This window comes from Bidens hawaiensis, unplaced genomic scaffold, assembly GCF_021521415.1.
Source record: "Bidens hawaiensis isolate Kalapana, Puna unplaced genomic scaffold, B.hawaiensis_p1.1 tig00022235_1, whole genome shotgun sequence".
Lineage (NCBI taxonomy): Eukaryota > Viridiplantae > Streptophyta > Magnoliopsida > Asterales > Asteraceae > Bidens > Bidens hawaiensis.
This window is the reverse complement of record NW_027493451.1, coordinates 32,083-51,291: the sequence shown is the minus strand read 5'-3', so window position 1 is coordinate 51,291 and position 19,209 is coordinate 32,083. Positions and strand designations below refer to the sequence as shown.

At 34.7% G+C, this 19,209-nt stretch overlaps 1 protein-coding gene across 1 annotated transcript; it reads right to left on the bottom strand.

Moving 5' to 3' along the window:
- Nucleotides 1-53: 53 nt before the first annotated feature.
- LOC143565013 (uncharacterized) lies at nucleotides 54-3,591 on the bottom strand. Its single transcript, XM_077052123.1, has 4 exons — nucleotides 3,459-3,591; nucleotides 3,233-3,367; nucleotides 1,496-1,727; nucleotides 54-905 (listed from the first exon to the last, which is right to left on the bottom strand). The coding sequence occupies exons 1-4, from the start codon at nucleotides 3,489-3,491 to the stop codon at nucleotides 313-315; spliced, it is 993 nt and encodes a 330-aa protein (XP_076908238.1). The 5' UTR covers nucleotides 3,492-3,591; the 3' UTR covers nucleotides 54-312.
- Between the last annotated feature and the right edge of the window lie 15,618 nt (nucleotides 3,592-19,209).

Here is a 19,209-nt window from a genome sequence, read left to right as displayed (position 1 = left end):
GAGCTCTGTGTAAGTTAAACGAGTCAAGCTCGACTCTCGAGCCTAGTCGAGCTCATCTCGTCTCGTTTGCACCCCTAGACAAGATCAAGGCAACAATATCCACAATGATTTGTGAAAGGATCTAAAAACGCAAGCAATTAATTCAAAATCACTGATAATATTCATATATATATATATATGCTCATAATAAAAACCATCCAACACTATGTTACTAAGTGTCTATAAGTCTTTCATCATCAACATTCACATCACCATCCTTCAAAGGACACACTAGATAAAAACTACGCGAAAGTTAGATCAAATACGAAATCATCAAACAGAAGAACCACGATCGACGCCACCAATTTCCTTAGTGTCTTTGCTGAAAAGCGTCCGAGCCACTTTCTTGTTTGAATCTTTGTCACCGGACTCATTATTCTTACCTTTAAGTTTCTTGATATCCTTCATAAAAAGGTCGAACTCTCCAGTTTCCGATGCGTCTTCAAACCGTGCCTTTAAAATGACACACTCGTCCGTACAATGACCAAAATCCTCATGGTATTCACAGTACTCGTTGGGGTCATACTTACAATCGTCGGTATCAATGCACCCGTTGGGGTTATGCCTCACCTTTTTTGTTGGGCGGTGCGATGACTCATCAGCTGTCTTGCGTGCCTTCTTTCCCCTAACGAACCCTTTGACTCGATTTATCATGTCTTTGAATGTTTTTGGGATGTTTTCATGTAGTTTCTCGACAAGCTCATCGTTGCGTACGCCATGAATAAAACCCGATATTTTCATCGAGTCATTGGCTCGTGGGATCTGCGAGGTTTCTTTGGTGAACCGGAACAGGAAGTCTTCAACGGTTTCAGTGTCCTCTCTCTTGATATAGTGAATATCAATAGGATTTTTTGCATATACCAGGCCTACATGTCAGTATGTCACAATTATCAAGAAACCGAAAAAACCGATTCGAATCCGGAAAAACCGAAAAATTTAAACCAAAAAAATCGAACCGAAACAAAAACTGACGGTTAGGTTTTTTGTTTTTGTAAAAACCGAACTAACGGTTCGGTTTTGCTTTTTCATGTAATTAAAACCGAAAAAACCAAACCGAACCGAATTCCTAAATTTTTGTTTTTTATATTTTATATTAAGTAATTTATAAGAATTTAATAAATATTTAACTCAAATATTTTTGGTCAAATGTATAATAGTCTATAATTTTACAATTAACAAAATTATTTATACCTAAATTCATTAAGTTTTGGCAAAAAAATTTCGGCTTAAAAATTTCATGCTCAAATGGCAAAAACCGAAAAAACCGAAACCAAAACGAAAGCCGAAAAACCAAAACCGAAACTGAACGGTTTCAAAAACTCCAAAAACCAAGTTTTGGTTTTTATTTTGGTTTTAGCCTAAAACCGCACCGAACCGCACCACGCACACCCCTAATTATCAGTATATAATATTTTATTAACTGAATAAGATACTATAAGAGAAGATGTAATAATACCTGATAAGTCTTCTTTGCCAACAAAGTGAAAAATATTATTAATAACAGTGCAATCTTTATCTTGTTGAGCTAGAGAAAACATCTCAATAAAGTTCCTCCAGCCACTGAAGTTATCAGATTTGACTGAACCAGACACCACCACATTAATACCTTCATTCCATGGCCCAACAGAGTTTATGGTCTTGATTTTAATCTCACTAAAGTTTAATTTCTCAACAAGTTCATGGATTTGCTGCAATAAAAATATAAATAAATAAATAAATAAATAAAGTAAAAACGGCAGTAAAGATAGGCCCGATACCCGTCAGGCATAAGGTAGGAGTGAGCAAAAACCGAACCATAACCGAAAACTGAATGTTAACCAAAATTAACCAGAACCGAACAAAACCGACGGTTATGGTTACGGTTAATGTGTCTCCGTTAACCGACTTTAACCGAAACCGAACCGAACCTTGTATGTATTTATCCAAATTTTATACCCCTGTTTCTAATTTTTATACATCTATTTCCATCGTTTACACCATAAACGAACCAATTACAACTAGAAGAAAAAAATGAAGCACAAAATATGCATTTGACAACAAACTGAAGTTAACCGAAACCGACCCAAAACCAGCGATTAACCAGGCATTCAGTTTGGTTAACCCCCATAACCGAACCGAACGGACTTTGCAGACCCCGATAATAGGGTATACCCATTAATTTGTTGGAAATTATCAGTTGGAAAAATTATTATATTGCCCAATGAAAATATAAACTATAAAAACTAAAAAAAAGTAAATATAAACTTGTAAAAACATTTACTTTACAAGTATGGTTTGGATAAATGGGTATGCATATTTCAGGGTAATCGAGCCTAGTAGCAAACATGTCCCATGCCCGCAAAACTTTTTAAATCTATGTTATACCATAATGCTCGGCTCGTTTCGAGCTCTTTTTCTAAGGCTCGAGCTCGGCTTGTGAGTTGTTTTTTAAGTTCAGACTCGGCTTGTTTATTATTATTAATTTTTATATGTTTTGAAAAAAAAACCTTTGACGAGTCTAACCTCGGTTCGAGCTCGTGTAGTACCTTAAACGAGCTAACGCTAAGCTCAAGCTCGGTTATGGAATGGGAAATAATGAATAGAAGTCCAACAGAGGAAAAACTTATAAATTCACAAGGCTCGTTAACAAGGCCGTCTCCGAGAATCATGAAATCTTTTTAGGCGGAAAGCGGAAAAAAAAAATAGGGCCTTAATGAGTTGAGTATTTGCATATAAAGTATAAACATTAAGAATACACATCTTTTTTCAAAAATATATATAAAAAATATGAATATTTTTAAAAAAATAATCCCCGGCCCATCAGGGTGTCGGGTCGGGGTCGGTTGACCAACCGGTCGTGGCGCCCTGCTCGTTAAAGCTAGACGAGCCAAAACGAGCTTCCCATGCAAGGCTCGAGCTTGGAATCAACAACTAAATAAGTTTTATTTAAGTCACAGCTCACAGGCTCAACTTTTTATCGATCCGAGCTCAAGTAGTAGCTCGCAAGCAGCTTGGTTCATTAAAACTAAAATAAAATAAAAAACAGTGTTTATATATTTTTAGTGTGGGTCACCTCAAAACACCTTTTTCTTCTTGATACAATTATATAAACTAAAAACAAATTTTAATTTCACTAGGGCAAAATGAGTTCAAGTCAAGTGTACAAACTACAAAAGTTGAAAATAATAATAATAATAATTATTATTTTACTCACAGACATAGCAGAAGCAGTAACAGTAGATTCACCATCAACTCGAATCATAGTGCTGCAACCGCTGTAATAATGCTTCACAAACTCAGGCTGATGCCGAAGCACATCATAGTATTGTTGAACAAACCTCGAACCAACCTAACAATAATAAATCAAATGTTTTATAGATTAATAATTAAACGATCGAGCAGAAAAGAAAAAGAATTAATATTAATATTAATAATAATACCTGTGAAGCGAAAGATGAGTAGGAATGGGGCATTATTACAGCCCGATTAAAACCCTAATTTGTTAAACCCTAACAATTTAATGACATGTGGTTACAGCTTATTATTATTAATATTATTATGAGAAAGGTGAAATGGAATGAGGTGGATGAATACGGTGACGGTATAAATATATTTTTATTTCTTTAGACCACAAACAGTTTAGATTTTACCAAAACTTTAGAATATTTTATATTTTGTTAGGGTTGTCGTTTTTATTTGAAATTTAAACCGATATAATTTGAACCTGAACTCAAACTAAGCCAACTTAAAACCCGAGAAGAAGTAACTTGGGTTGGTTTTTGGTATGATTTCTAGGTTTCGAGTTAACCCAAAAAGACTCGAATTACTATTTGTTTAAAGATATCATATTGTATTTAGAACACACGTGTTCATATTCCACATATTATGGTTTTTCGACTATTTATTGTTTATATATATTTTATGAGTAATATAAACCGTAATAGAAGAATAAAATGTTGCTTTACCGGGTTAGTTTTATTTATAATTTGATTTTTTTTTCTTAGATACCCGAAACCCAATTAACCCAACCCAAAAAAATCTGAACCCAAATAACCTGAACCTGAAAATGCCGTGAAAGATTTGGATTTGGTTTCGGGTCTAAAATTAAAAGTTTGAAACCCAAAGAATCCCTAGTTTATAATCAAATTTTAAAAATATTTAAATATAGCATAAAGTATAAATACTATATTAAATTAAGTAAATGTAGAACTTATCAATATATTATATAAAACAAGTTCAACCTATCGAATATAATCAACCACAAGTTTGATTTTTGCTTCAGTCTTCAAAACTTCAAAACACATGAATATGTTGGTCTTTAGATTTTTTGGGCTGATGTAGATTATGATTGTGACATTGAGAGAGATCCTTGATTTGAATTGATCCCTAAGGTCATCAATATTTCTTTAATTAAGAAAAGATTTTTATGAATTATTGTAAAATCTTATCAATATGCTTTGTTCACTTATATCAGCATAAAATTCTACTTTGTGACATGTGTGTTGTAATTACATCAATTCTGTAAATATACATTTTTTGAATTGGACAACATTAAATAATAACCATATGAATTTTGTCATTGAATAAAATTTCAAAGATGATTGATGCACAAAGTAATATTTTTTTCTAATCATAAATGTTAAAATTTTCATAAAATGACCCATGTCCCGTTATATGTTATATGATCCATTTCACCACACTTAAAGTCTTTCTACCTATATTCTTACTGTCATATGTCATTTTCATATTTATTTCTACCATTTTCATTCAAAATGGTAGATAAGAGAGATAGGACGCACATACTTTCAAATTCTTGGTTTAAATTGATACCAGTAAATATTTATTTCTATCATTTTTATTCAAAATGATACATAAGAGAGATAAGACGCATATACTTCCAAACTCACGATTTAAATTGGACTGATACTGATACTTTATGATGCCTAGGTACAATAAATTTCTTAATATGTTTCAATTAAACATTTGTTAAACAAATAGTCACACAGGATAACAATGAAAGAACACAAACTAATTGTGCATATTGTATTGCACTTAATTAACCATTACAAGCAAAAACATAGAAATATAAAGACATAAAGTACTAAACATAAAACATAAATGCTCACTACTACCAACTGAAAATAACTAAAGAACACATAGACCACATAAGCTATTTTTTGTTCTCATACTAGGCTGGTGTTACACTGTCATCATAGTCCTCTTCTTCGGACGACATAGTCCCAATGCCGTTTGGAGTAGGAAACTTTATCGCTCCATGACAAATTGAGGCCATCGCCCGCAAGGCCCCAAGGCCCGAACGTCCAAAGATGACGTTGGGTGAAGCATTAGCACGAATAACCAAAAACGTCATCTCCAACGTTCGGAACCTTCCTTGGGCACCTATAGTGACGGGTAGTCGAATCTGCCCTACTGGTTTCACCACTCCTCCCAAGACTCCCGTTAATGTGCTCGAGTCCTCGGTTAGGTTCCTACGGACCACTTCATCTAGTTGATTAAAACAATGTTCATACATGACCTCTGTCTCAGCTCCTTCGGCTATATAGATCCCCCGAACCAAGTGACCGGCTATTGTAGCCGAAATCACAATAGGACCATTTTTGGATTCGTTCGGTCGAATAACGGGAAAGGTTGTTATTTGTTTCATCCATGGTTCAACATGGTTGGATCCACTCTTAACCTTGCTAGCATTTTAGCGCCCGTGTGGAAGAACGTCAAAACCTCTCTCCTCTTTAGATCTTTGTTACATTTATGGATCTTGATCTCCTTTCCCCTAACATCTACAAGTCACAATTATTTTCCAATGTTTATGACTTTAGGATATATAATAAATGGGACCAGCTATACACACCTTCTGAAATTTAATCCTACATCATTTCATATGACCATTTGGATAGAAATGGACGTCCGTTTTGACCTAAGAAAAGTTTGACATTCATTAGTCAAAATGCCATCCGGATAATTGTTCAAAATACCTACCAATATCTTTCAAAGTTAATTTTTTTTCTTTAAAACGACCGTTTGAGTGTTTGTGGACGATCATTTTGACCAAAAATTTTCAAAATTTGACCTTTTTTATTAGAACGAAAGTCCTGATTTTGGCCAAATGACCCACTATGACTGATTAAATTTCAAGTCTCATCAATAATTTTCAAAGTTCGACTTTATTGATCAAAACGGTCGTTTAAGCATGTTATGAACAACATATTATTAATTCAAAGAGGCTAATATAAGAAAAAGTCACAATACCTGACAAGTCATTCTTAGTAACAAAGTTCGAACCAACCTAACAAAAATAAACCAAACATGATGTTAATAACACTTGCACAATGTTTTCGAGATTTAACAAGCAGAAAAGCAAATACCTTAGAAGCGGAAGATGAGATCGAACTCGCCATTATCACTACCGGATTAAAAACCTTAAGTCTATTACGTTTATTGAATTGATGGTTAAAAAGGTTGATTTCATTTGCATATATATAGGCAGATTTACAAGTTGTTAAAGCGAGCAAAGTCAGGAGCTAACTTAGGAGTTTGAGTTAACATTTGAATACATTTGAATATATGAATTTAAATCTAATTTCCCTCCTACCTAAAGTAATTTATTAGTCTTGAGACCAATTTATTATCTGGTATGAGTACTTTGAAAATTGGTGTAAACAACATTTTAGAAAAAATGTCTAACATGTTTAAATGATAAGAGAGATATATGATAACGAAGAAACCGTTTTAAAATAAGAAATATTATATAAATATTGAATTTATCTCTATATTGAACCAGTCCAATGTATCAAACTGAATCGACCACACTGGTTCCGGTTTGTCTTTAAAACACTTGAAGATGTTGGTCTATAGATTTTTTTTTTGATGAATGTTGATGATTATTGTAAGATTGAGTGTGTTTTTTTTATTTGAATTGATTTATAAGGTCATTATTATTTCTTTAAATAAGAAAAGCATTTTATGAATAATTATAAAATCTTATCAATACGCCTTGTTCACTTAGAGCACCCACAACGGTTGGACTACTCCCCCCTCACACCACTCATTCAGACGTTTCCGTTCTGCCGACCACTCCACGCTCTCTCTTTTGCAACGGGGCTTTAGGTGGGATACGGACGACGAAAAAGAGTACCGTTGTTGGTGCTCTTCGATATTACATCAATTCTATAAGTATACAATAGGTTCACGGGCCTAGCCCTCTCTCACCGCATACGCAGGAGCCATGACAATGACATGTTAAACATAAAACATACTCTCTCTATCTCCCTATTAGCTATTAATATTTATTTATAGAAATATAAGTTGCACTTGACCCCTCCTAAAATAGAAAACGACATTTGAACTAGAAACTAGATACGATTCCTATCAGATCACCATCACTGGCATCACAGTCATTAAACGATACAAATAGATAAAAAAAAACTATTCCAAAGAATACGTAGGAGTCCACCTATAGTTATAACGAATCTGAACTCGTCGACGAGCCATGATCGCCACCCACTCCACTCCTAGACATGGAACTTCGTTTTCTTCAAGCTATTGAACCAAGTTGACAATAAAGTTCTTAGGTAAATATCAAGCAAAAAGAGGCTAAAATGTCTATCAAATATAACTAGTTTAAATTTAATGAAATATTTGTTTAAGGTACAAGTAAACCAGTCACCAAAAGTGTTAAAATTTTATTCAAATGAGATATGCCAAATGTTAATTTTAGCAGAAAAAATAGGTTTGGTCATTAGGGATACCTTGGTCGACGCTCTGACCACCAACAGACAGTTGTTGTTGGGGCACAATGAGAGTCCACTCTTGCGGTAATGACAAGCAGACCTTCTTGGATGTCTCCTAGGGCGGTATGGTCACTTAAACTATCATCAGGTTGAACCCGAAATGATTATTAGTTTTGAAATGAAATAATTTTGTTCTGAAGACAGATTTGGAGATCTAAAAATCCATAAATCTTTCTAGCCTCTAGGACTGTATAACCTTAAATCCTTTGAACAGAAAATATACACATTGTATAGTGATTAGGGGTGTAAATAAGCCGAGCGGGGCCCAAGCACGACTAGGCTCAATCTTGGCTCGTTTTGACTTACAGAAGCTTGAGCTTGGCTCATTTCGAGCTCTTTTTCTAAAGCTCGAGCAAGGGTCATGAATCATTTTTCAAGCTTAGGCTCAGACTGGGCTCATTTCTTATTTATTAACTAATTGATTGATATACATTTTTTTTATTACTTTTTATATATTTTGAGAAAAACCATAATATACATCTTTTATTATTTTTTTATATATTTTGAGCTCGACTAGGCAAGACCTTGGCTCGTTTTTTACTTTTTAGAGCTTGAGCTCGGCTCATGGGTCGTTTTTTAAGCTCAGCCCAGCTCGTCTACTATTTACAGTATTAATTAATTAACATACTTTTTTATCTTACTAAGCTTTTATTGGCACACTTGTTTTCCTACATCTTGAACCTGTGCAACGACCGTTAAAAACCCGGACATAAAAAAACAAGTGTTCAAGTTTAAATCCAAGAGATGGACGAGGTAATGAAGGTGAAAGATTCAACGAATATGAAGAAGATTGAAGGTCCAAAACCAAGTATAGGAAGACGGCGTCGAAAAAGAAAGAACCACCATGTCTACATCAAAGTACTCAGAAAGTGACAAAGACGATGCCAAAGAATAAAGACGATGGAATTAAGGAGTGTGACTTGTAGTCTTTGAATATTAAGGGCATATGAGTACGAGTCACCATATGAAAAAAATACACACAAGCGATATATCCCAAAAATACGGAGTATAAACATATATATTCTAACACTCTGTTTTTAAGTTTTTCAACATCATAATCAGCGTCACCATGATAAAAACTATCCAAAACTTAATCATAGAACGCACACCCCTATCGAACGTATCTGAAATCATCAAACAAAAAACCATGATCGCCATGCTTGTACACGCTTGAGCCGCCAAACTCCATTTTCTTCAAGCTATATATAACAATGTTGACAATTTCAAGTTCAATGTAATATATCTATCACTTAACATTACCAAGCTCTTATAATTTCTAAATAAAGTTTTATAATGCTAAAATGTTTATAAAATATAGGATCAATTAGTCTGTTGTAATCACATCGATTAAATATATTTAAATTTCTTAGCATTTTTCAATAAAATATTTATAAAACAAATAAGCTTTTTATTAAAAAGTGTTAATACTTAATGCATATAAAAAAGTAAATTTAAATATGTGAAATCTTAGAAAATAAGATTTTGAAAATAATCTGTTGTATTGAAATAAATAAATTTGAATACATTATTTGGTAAATGACACAAAATCTGAACTTTGGGGATTTTAACATAAAAATTTGCTAGTGTGTAAATTTCCTTCATGTGAAAAATGTCAACTTTGTCCCTTCATTAGGGGTCTACATAAAACCGGAAAAACTTGTTTGATTCTATGTTTTTGTAAAAACTGAACCGAATTTCTAGACTTTCATTTTTTATTTTTGTTTTTAAGTAATTTACAAGAATTCAATAAATATATAATTACTTACAAAATGATTTTGACCTAAATTCATTATTTTGGGCCAAACTTTTTCATTCTGGCCCAAGATTTTCAAACTCAAATGGAAAAACCAAAACCAAAACAAAACCTAAAAACCGAAGTTTCGGATTAGGTTCGATATTAGCTCGAAACCGAGCCGTGCACAATCCTACCATACCTTGGTAGATGACTAGATTATGTCGCCGCCACAGAACGGTTCCCTTTTGGGTATCTTCGGTATGGTGACTTTGTACTCTCCTTCATGGTCCTTGATCTCCTCCTCCTTAACATCTACAAGTCACAATTATTATCAAGTGTTCATGATCATATTGTGATATAATTTTATAAATTCAAACAAGCTGAATATATAAGAAAAAGGCGCGATACCCGATAAGTGTTTCTCCCTAACAAAGTGAAATATATCATTTGTAACAATGTAAATGTTTTCATGATCTTGGGGAGCAAGCGAAAACGTCTTAACAAACTTCCTCCAAACGCTAAAGCGGTCTGATTTTATCGAACCGGATACCAACACTATTATCCCTTCACTCCATGATTTGATAGTGTTTATAGTGTTTAGTTCAATGTCATTGTAGTGTAATGACTGAACAAGAGAATGGATTTGCTGCAATAAAACAATTAAAAAAATCTGCTGTTTTAGCCAAGAAAAAAATGAGGAAAAAGGAAACAAAAAGCTAAAAAGAGATTTAAAAAAAAAGAATAATAATAATAATAATACAATTTTCACAAAATAAAACCAATATTAACATAACATGGTAAGCTACTTGTTATTAGAAATTGACTACTTTGCTAATAGTAATTAATTATTTTAATAAATTGTTGGGTCAAAATGAATATTTTACTAGGTGATTTCCAACCACTTGGGCTAGGTCAAATGGCCTGTCAAATGATGGTAAGAGGTTAATACCGGTTGGCCTTTCAAGTTCGAATCTTGATGGCGACATGAGTTTTCTATTAGAGTGTCACTTCCCAGAGAGTTTGCTCTTGTGGGCGGACAACTCCTGTCAAGTGGCAGGGGGCTCGAAATTTTCTCGTGGAACGCTTAGCCAAACTCGGATGCCAAGCGTGGGCCCGGTTAAGATAACATAGTCTTGGCCCGAGTGGGGCGGTTGGGGCTCTCTCCGAGAGCTGTGGCTGATTATTCAACCAGTATGAAAGTCACCGTTCAAAAAAAAAACTAGGTGATTTCCTAGGGATGTCAATCGTGTCGGGTTGGTGTGTTGATAAGTTTCGGGTTGGCGGATTGAGATTCTTCAACCCTAAACCAACCCATATATTTATTTGTGTCGTGTCGTCTTTGGGTCAACCCATTTTACGTTCATTTACGAATGTGAGTAATGCCTGGTGGTTTAATAATAACCTAAACAATCGATTACTCTTATTCATATAAAACATTTTAATAATTTGTGATACATCTAATTGTTTTTATGTATTCATCTCTCATTTCCAATTAACAAACTTAGTTTCATATATTTTGCTCAGGATAAAACGAATGAAAATGATAAGAGAGTAGACAGTTAGGACTAACAAATTAAAAATATTGGAAGCGGAGAGTGGATCCAAATATTTCAAAAAGTAATTAGTTTAACATTTAAAAGTTAATAGATACATGAAAAATTATAATTCAAGTATTTAACTTTAAAATCAAAATATTAACTTGTCTAAATTTCTTAAACGGGTCAGCAAGTCAACCCACTTTTAACGGGTCAGGTTCGGGTTGACCCGTTTTTTAGCCGAGTCGGGTTCGGGCTGACCTGTTTAAGAATACGGGTCGTATCAGCCGACCCAAAACCTATATTCTTTGTGTCGGGTTTCGGGCCGGGTCATTAATTGACAACCCTATGATATCGGTTTGATTCACTACGGTATTGACACTCACCATAACGTCCGGTGGCTTTGATAACATGTACGTTTAATCGTTTATGTTTCGGTCCCGTGTACATCATTATTTACAACTGGGGTTTGAGTAAAATTTATATTTATAGCGAAACATTTAAAAAATAAGCACTTAAATACAAATATACTAGGTTGAAACATAGATAAAAGTAAGCGTCACTCAACAATATACTCTAAGTTATTTAAAACTTAAGGATACACCCGATGCGGTCACGGTAGATTCACCATCAACTCGAATCATAGTACTAGAACTCGTGTAAAACTGGTAAAGATATGCCGGGTGTTCCCGAAGCACATCATAGTATTTTTGAGCAAAGTGCAAACCAACCTAACAAAAACAAACATGTTGTAAGTTATACTATGTTTTAGAGATTAATATTAAACGAACATAAAAGTAAACCTGTGAAACCATGATGGAAGATGAGTACAAGCTGGCCATTACAATTTACAAATCTTAATTTTGCTTGATGAAGTTTCAAAGGGTTTTAACTTTTAAGTTGTATAAATACTATGATAGCCGTTGGATTGGATATGATGGGATTCTTTTTGAAAGGACATTGGCTTATGGCAGTGTTCTATGCTTATTATGTAGCCATGTAGGTATTAATTACATAGGATTTTTTATTTTATAAATAGAACATATGTGAAAACTTGTAGATTTTCTTTAGTATCCATTTGATTCGGTGCGTTACGGTACTGGGTTTTGGCGGTTAGTGTATCAAACGAAAAAAATATAGTTGTGGTATGTGAAAAAGGATCCGACACTTTTTTTATATTGATCAAAACCATAAAACATTTAATGTTTACTCCGTATGAGTGACGAAAATCTTTTATTTATCCACAAATAAGACGTGGTATGATTATTAATTATGTCTAGTCATCAATGTCCAATGACCAAACATGATACTTTTTGAGCAATCACAACTAGAAAACGGGGGGGGGGGGGGGGGGGGGGGGGGTTCCTACGCCACTTTCCGTCGGAAACGCGTAGGAAAGAGTGTTTACCTACGTATTTCCAACGGAACCATGCAGTAGGAATTGACCTCGTCTGAAAACCTTTGTTACGCTTTTCCTACCAATTTTCCTACGTGTTTCCTGCAAAAAAATTCCGTCACAAATTTCCTACGCATTTCCAACAAAATTTTGTTTTAAAATTTTTAGGCTTCTTACATAATTCCGACGGATCCTCTTTTTTTGTTTTTTATTTACCTACGCATTTCCAACGAAATCAGTTTTTTTCATTACTTTTTTCCTACGCATTTCCAACAAAACTCTATTTTTTTCCAACATATTTATAATACATTTTTGAAAAAGATTATAAAAAATCAATTTTTAGCCTGCTAAAAATTCACAACATAAATATTTCAAAACATAACTTTATAAATGTGACCAAACACATTAACATAAATTCAAAACGGGTTTACATTACCAAACATGCACTAGTAAGTTATAAATCCAAAATATTGCAAACTATAACTAATTACTACCGACCTTAAACTTTCTCATAAACTCATCAAATTGTTTTTGCCTCCTTTCTTCTTTTTCCTTAAGTTCTTTTTCCATTTGTTCCATTCGTTGCTCTCGTTGTTGTACTCGTTCTTCCAACTCGTTTCTTGACTTCCTTTCATTTTCAAGTTCTTTTTCCATTTCAGCTCTAACTTTTTGAACCTAAAATTATTAAAATATTAGTATCATAACTAGTAAAGGTAACATGTGAATAAATCAAACCCAAAAACATTGGTTTATCTTGGTTAATTGGAGTGTTCATGTTCCGGCTTGTCATTTTCCAGATCAAACATTTGGTAACATTTTTTTCTTAATAACTAATATCAAACCATTGAAACCTTAATGCCAAACTAAACCGAACATGTTGTATCCATAGTGTAATACTTTGATTACTGAAGTAAATATCATTGTTTTTAAAACCGGACTGGACCGGCCAGTCCTGCGGTTCAACCGGGAATCGGCACCTTAGCTGGTCCAAGTTGTGAAAAAGAACCGGTTGACAAATTAATTATGACAATGTAGCTATTTATATATTATTATAGATATATACTCATATAGTCATATGTAAACTAATGATAAATAAATATAATATATATAAACAAGAAAAACTTAATGTGAAAAAATGTAATTTAGTAATACTGGACTATTAATAAGTTTATAATTTGATTATAGTATTTTAGTTTTCTTATTTTCCCTAAACATGATGATTTTTTTATTATATTTTACATGTATATTTCTAAATAATTAATAGTATTATCCGGTTCTTAATCCGAGCCAACCGGTCCGACCAGTGAACCAGTAGCGTGTCGGGTTCGATGTCCATTCCAGTTATGAAAACATTAGTAAATATGATGTATCCATAGTGCAATACTTTGATTAAAGAAGTAAATAATACCTCCTCTTGAGACGTTAGGGCACCAATATATGATGCAGATATGGAAGTTGTAGACGGTGTCCCAGTTACCAAGAAACGAGGATCCGATGATCCTATCCCTAATATCCGACCCCTGTTACCTCTTGCCGCTCTCGCCCACACATCATAATCATCCGGATGCTCATTGAGATCTGGTCCGTGCAACTAGATCATTTCAATCAAGTATTCTATCTACATTTTAACAAAACAAAGTGATTGTTGTTGTACAAGTTGATAGTAGGCTAAACATGAGGGACCTGAACCCGAACCGATCAGATTATATATTACACCCATAAAATAAGTATGCAATTTTCATTCAGATTTTCAGTTATAAACTGAACCAACCCGATTATGTGTATACCACATGTACCGAAAATTATAGTGTTGGCAGATTTTATGTTTACCAGATCAAGCAAAATGAAATTCGAAACGGTCTTTTTTATTTGCTCGCCCCTAGTTGATATGTTATACCTAATTATAAAAAAACAAAAAATGTTAAAGATAACTTACAAATGCACGTTCTGACTTTTCGGTACAAAACTCAAATCCCACAGAGCTATTAATGTCGAGCTCTCCCACCCAATACTTTTTTTGCTTTCTTTGCTGAGGTGGGTATCTAAGAATACTTCAATCCACTTAACCTTTCAACCATGTTGTTTTTCCTAATAAGAAGTAATGTAACAAAAGTTAAAGCACAAACGATTATAATTTTTGACCTAATTTTTTAAAATTATATTTACAAATATAACTAGCTTACCAAGCGAATGCGATGTTCATCAAACCCTATAGAACCACCCGTATGCCGAGATATATTGCCATCACTACCCTCTTTTGTTCGGTTGTCTCTCCCACTCGCGGACTTCTTTAGCAATTTTTCCGTGTTCCAACCCTATAAAGAGAAAAAATATATGATACATATATAAGGTAAAAAATTAAAAGTAAACAATAATGTATGAACTCCCTTACCAAACACAGTTTCTTCCATATGCCCCGAGCCACATAATCAGGAGGAAATTTGCAAATAATGTCGAATTTATCTTCTTTGTCCCCAATAATATGCCCAGCTGCCTTGGCTTTTTCTTTAGAATTTAATCTCCAATCACTCATGATGTCCTTAAACCGACCCTTAATCACATTACAGAACCCGTTATATATATATAAGTTGTTCATTGTCTGGATCCCAACAATAGAGCATCTGTATAAAATAAAAAGTAAAAGTTAAATGTGCAAAACTAAAACTACCAAGAAGATATAAAATAATTAACTATATATTACCCCAAAACGAGCAAACATACGAGCGATCACATTCTTTGGGACCATTCTGAATGTGGCCCAAGGTTCATCATAGTGCTCGATTAGTATTTTTATGATTTGGCTATGAATCTCATGACTCGCAAACCTACAATATTGAAATAACCAAGTATATATGTAACATAAATAAACAACACAAATGAAAATGTTAAAACTAAAAACATACTTATCCCCAATCTTTACAATAAATTTCTTCCCAGAGGTGTCCCGAGGCACGTCTCTATCACACGCGTTTTGTTGAGAGGGATGTTCAGGTTCGTCATCATTGTCATCGTATGCATCATCATCGGTTATCTCATCTAGACCTATGGTGGCGTGTCTCCCTGAAGCAACAGTGTCACTACTAATAGGACTGCAATCTAATCTCCTAGCATGACTGACATTGTGCCTCCTTGAAGTATAGACTGAAGCATTAGCACTACGAATTGGACTGTCATCCAATCTTTCATCACGATGGATGGTGTGCATTCCTAAAGTGTGTCCATGAGTGACAGGACTCTCAAGGGATCTCTCAGCATGATGCTCAGTGTGTTTCCGTTTCCCTGAAATATGTCCATTACGTCCTTTACCACGATAGATGACATGTCTCCCACAAGTATACTTTTGTAGACCATTGGCATCGCCACTACCAAAACCATCCTCATGTGATCCAGCAAGTGATGAGCCACCACGATCGTTATCACCTTTCCTAGGTATCATGACACGTCCACGGATAAGACGACGACTACCACGCATAAGCACATCAGACATAATGTATACACCCTACACCCTGCATACTTTCATTAATGTAAAAAATAAAAACGGCATTCATTTTAGATTAAGTGGTTTGATATATTGTTAGATACCCACCTCGAAAATAAAAGCAAGAAAATGTATTAAGCGGGAGAGCTCAACATTAATAGTCTTGTGGGATTTGAGTTTTGTACCCGATAATCAAAACAAGAATTTGTAAGTTATCTTTATCATTTTTCTTTTTTATACAATTAGGTTTAGCGTATTAACTAGGGGCGAGTAAATCAAAAGGACCGACTTGGATTTCTTTTGCTCAATATAAGTTTGGGTGCACATGGTATAAACGTATTCGGCTATGAAAAGGGGTCAGTTCGGTTTTAAACCGAAAATCTGAATGAAAATTAACTATTGATTTTATGGGTGTAGATTAACAAAAAGATAATTTAGTTTAAAGTAAGGTTCAGACTTCGGTTAAAAAGGGTTGGTTTATCGGGTTATTTCGGGTTTGGGTTCTTCATGCTCAGCCCTAATATTAACTTTTAGTACAACTTCAATCACTTTGTTCTTTTCGCTAAATTTAAATTGAATCAATTCAAGTTCTATTTAAACTTGAATCAAAATTAATTTCAAATTGAAGTGAATTTGTCAAACCTAATTTTGAATTCTAATATAAATGACAAGTTGAATTGACCAAGCAAAAGTAAACGAAAGTTTCACTTGGCACTTACTTGTTTTTAAAACTGGTTTCACCTAAACCGACCCAAATAGTCAGTTTCAGGACTGGTTCCCATAAGATCTACCAAACCGATTTTAAAACCGAACCAGTTTGAGGAAAACCAGTTAAACTGAACCGGACCGAACCGATATGACCAAGTCGGCCTATCTTGCTTCTAAACCGGTGTGGGTCAAAACCGGTTTTGACTAGTCGTTGACTAAATCGGTTTGGTTTAAAACCGGGTCGGTTTGGGTTTAAAACCAGTTTTATACACCTCTAATATGTATGTGTTCACTTGTTACGCTATCTCAATGGACTTGACAATGTTAATATGCGTAAGTCTTAACACTTGTGGGTTTGAAGGTTGTGATCATGAACCCTCATGTGAGATACGATTTCATTAAACATATAGTATGAGTTGATGATGATGATGATGAGCATAAGCTCATCTGAGGCCTTCCTTAATTTGCTATGCAGGCTCATTTGTTTGTTTGAGGCTAATATGTATAAAGTCCAACATTTTATGGTGTTAGAGCATAACATAATAAGCTTGACTTTATATAAACATCGATCTTATTGGAAAATCATATTTAACTCGATGATGATGAGCTGACCCCTCATCTGAGATGTGGTCGAAACAACCCTTTACAATTGTTATAATTTACTCTACACTCAACTTTTGAGAAACGTTTGGAGGTTCTTAAATTTATGTCTGTAACACGCAATTTTATTTGTCATTAGCATTTACATTACAGACACAAACCCGATGCGCGGGTTATAAAACCTAAACAAACATTAAAATTCATATTTAGTAGGGAACGTGTACTGAAGACTTTTATAATTGTTTAATAAATAAAAAACAGATATGTAGGAAATGTGTCAGAAACACCGACGGAATTCCGACGGAAATGTAAGATGGCTATTTATAAAAAACAACATTGTTAATATGCATAAATATTTTTATAATATCCGTAGGAAATGTGTAGGAATCTCCGACGGAATTCCAACGGCACCATGGATGACCTTTTGAAGAACTTCATTGATCATAATTATAATAAGACTTGTAGGAAATTTGTAGGAAAATTCGACGAAACATGTTTTTTGTCGGCATTACGTCGGAAATTTCCTACACATTTCTTACGTAAATATTTTTGTCGCTAAGGTGTAGCAAATTTGCTGGAAAATTTTGGGTCTTCCTTTCTGTGTGAATTTTGTTGGAAATCCGTCGGAAACTTTGTTCGTAGGAAATCTGTTAGACGTTTTCGTAGGAATATTGTCTTTTTTCTAGTAGTGAATTAACAAATGAAGTCCGGCTATTCGGAGCAATGCAATGATAAAAGATGATCTCATACTTCCGTGGTCGTATACAACAATGGGTAGCACGAGCCCACCATCTCTTTTTTCCAAAAACCCATCACCCGAAGTAATGCCAGTCTAGCTAAGACCATGTACTCATGCCAGATGGTGGCGTTGTGGTTCCAAAACGCTGGGGGTACCCCCCTCCTCCCCGGCTTTTTCCTTCAGCGTTTTCGACGGAGCGTTTTGTACAAAACGCGAGTTCGGCGAGAGTTTTAATAAATTGTGTGTGAGGAGGGGAGAGAGAGAGAGGGGAATATATGTAATTATTGTAAGAGAGCTGTGACGTTTTGCTCACTACACCAATTTTTACAAACTCTTCATTGCTGACAGGAATGTCACATGACATATAATGTCTAAGAATAAGACATTTTGACTACCCATGGTCAAAATGTTACGAGCATAGACCAACTATGATGCTAAGAACTATTTAAGAAAAGAAATAAAATATTTATTAGATATGTTGTACATGTGGAGAGAAAGTAAAAGCTTGCCTACATATTCGTGGTCAAAGCTTGAAGAAAAGTACTATGATTGAACAGTAATTTGATGAGTACTCAAGAAGTCAAGAGTTTATTTGTTAGAAATTTTTAAAACAAAATTTCAGCGCATAAACATCACTCCATAGATGACAATTTAACCCTGTTTCTGACATGTCAAAAACATGTAGATTTGATCTCCTTTATGATCTTATACGAAACTAAGATTAAATTTCAAATAAACTATGAACCTCAAAACCACGATTCTAGTAATGCTCGCTAATTAGTAAATAAGATAAGTGAAGAGGTAGGTCCCAGCAGAGCCCAGTTGGACCCGCAAGACTCACTTTGAAGAGGGACGTCTGCGCAGAAACCAACTGGACCCGCAGGACCAACCATGCTCAGAGACGTGACGTCCTTACGCGCAGTACGCAAGCTGGTCCCGCAGGAAATGCCTCCCAATGGTGAAGGACTCCGCCTGTCCCCGCAGCCTCGGATACAAGCCATCAGGGAAGGCCACCCGCGCAGCAAGGCTACACGCACAAGGTACTTAGCTCTCAATCATTCAGTGTCACCTGAAGGAATGAGCAAAGCCGGGAACAATCCCGCACAAGGGCGGGAGGGGGAATACTCCCGCCCAAATAAGCCAGTCCGTACGATACGGGAAGATCTTCTGTACTGTACCTGACGAGGTATGG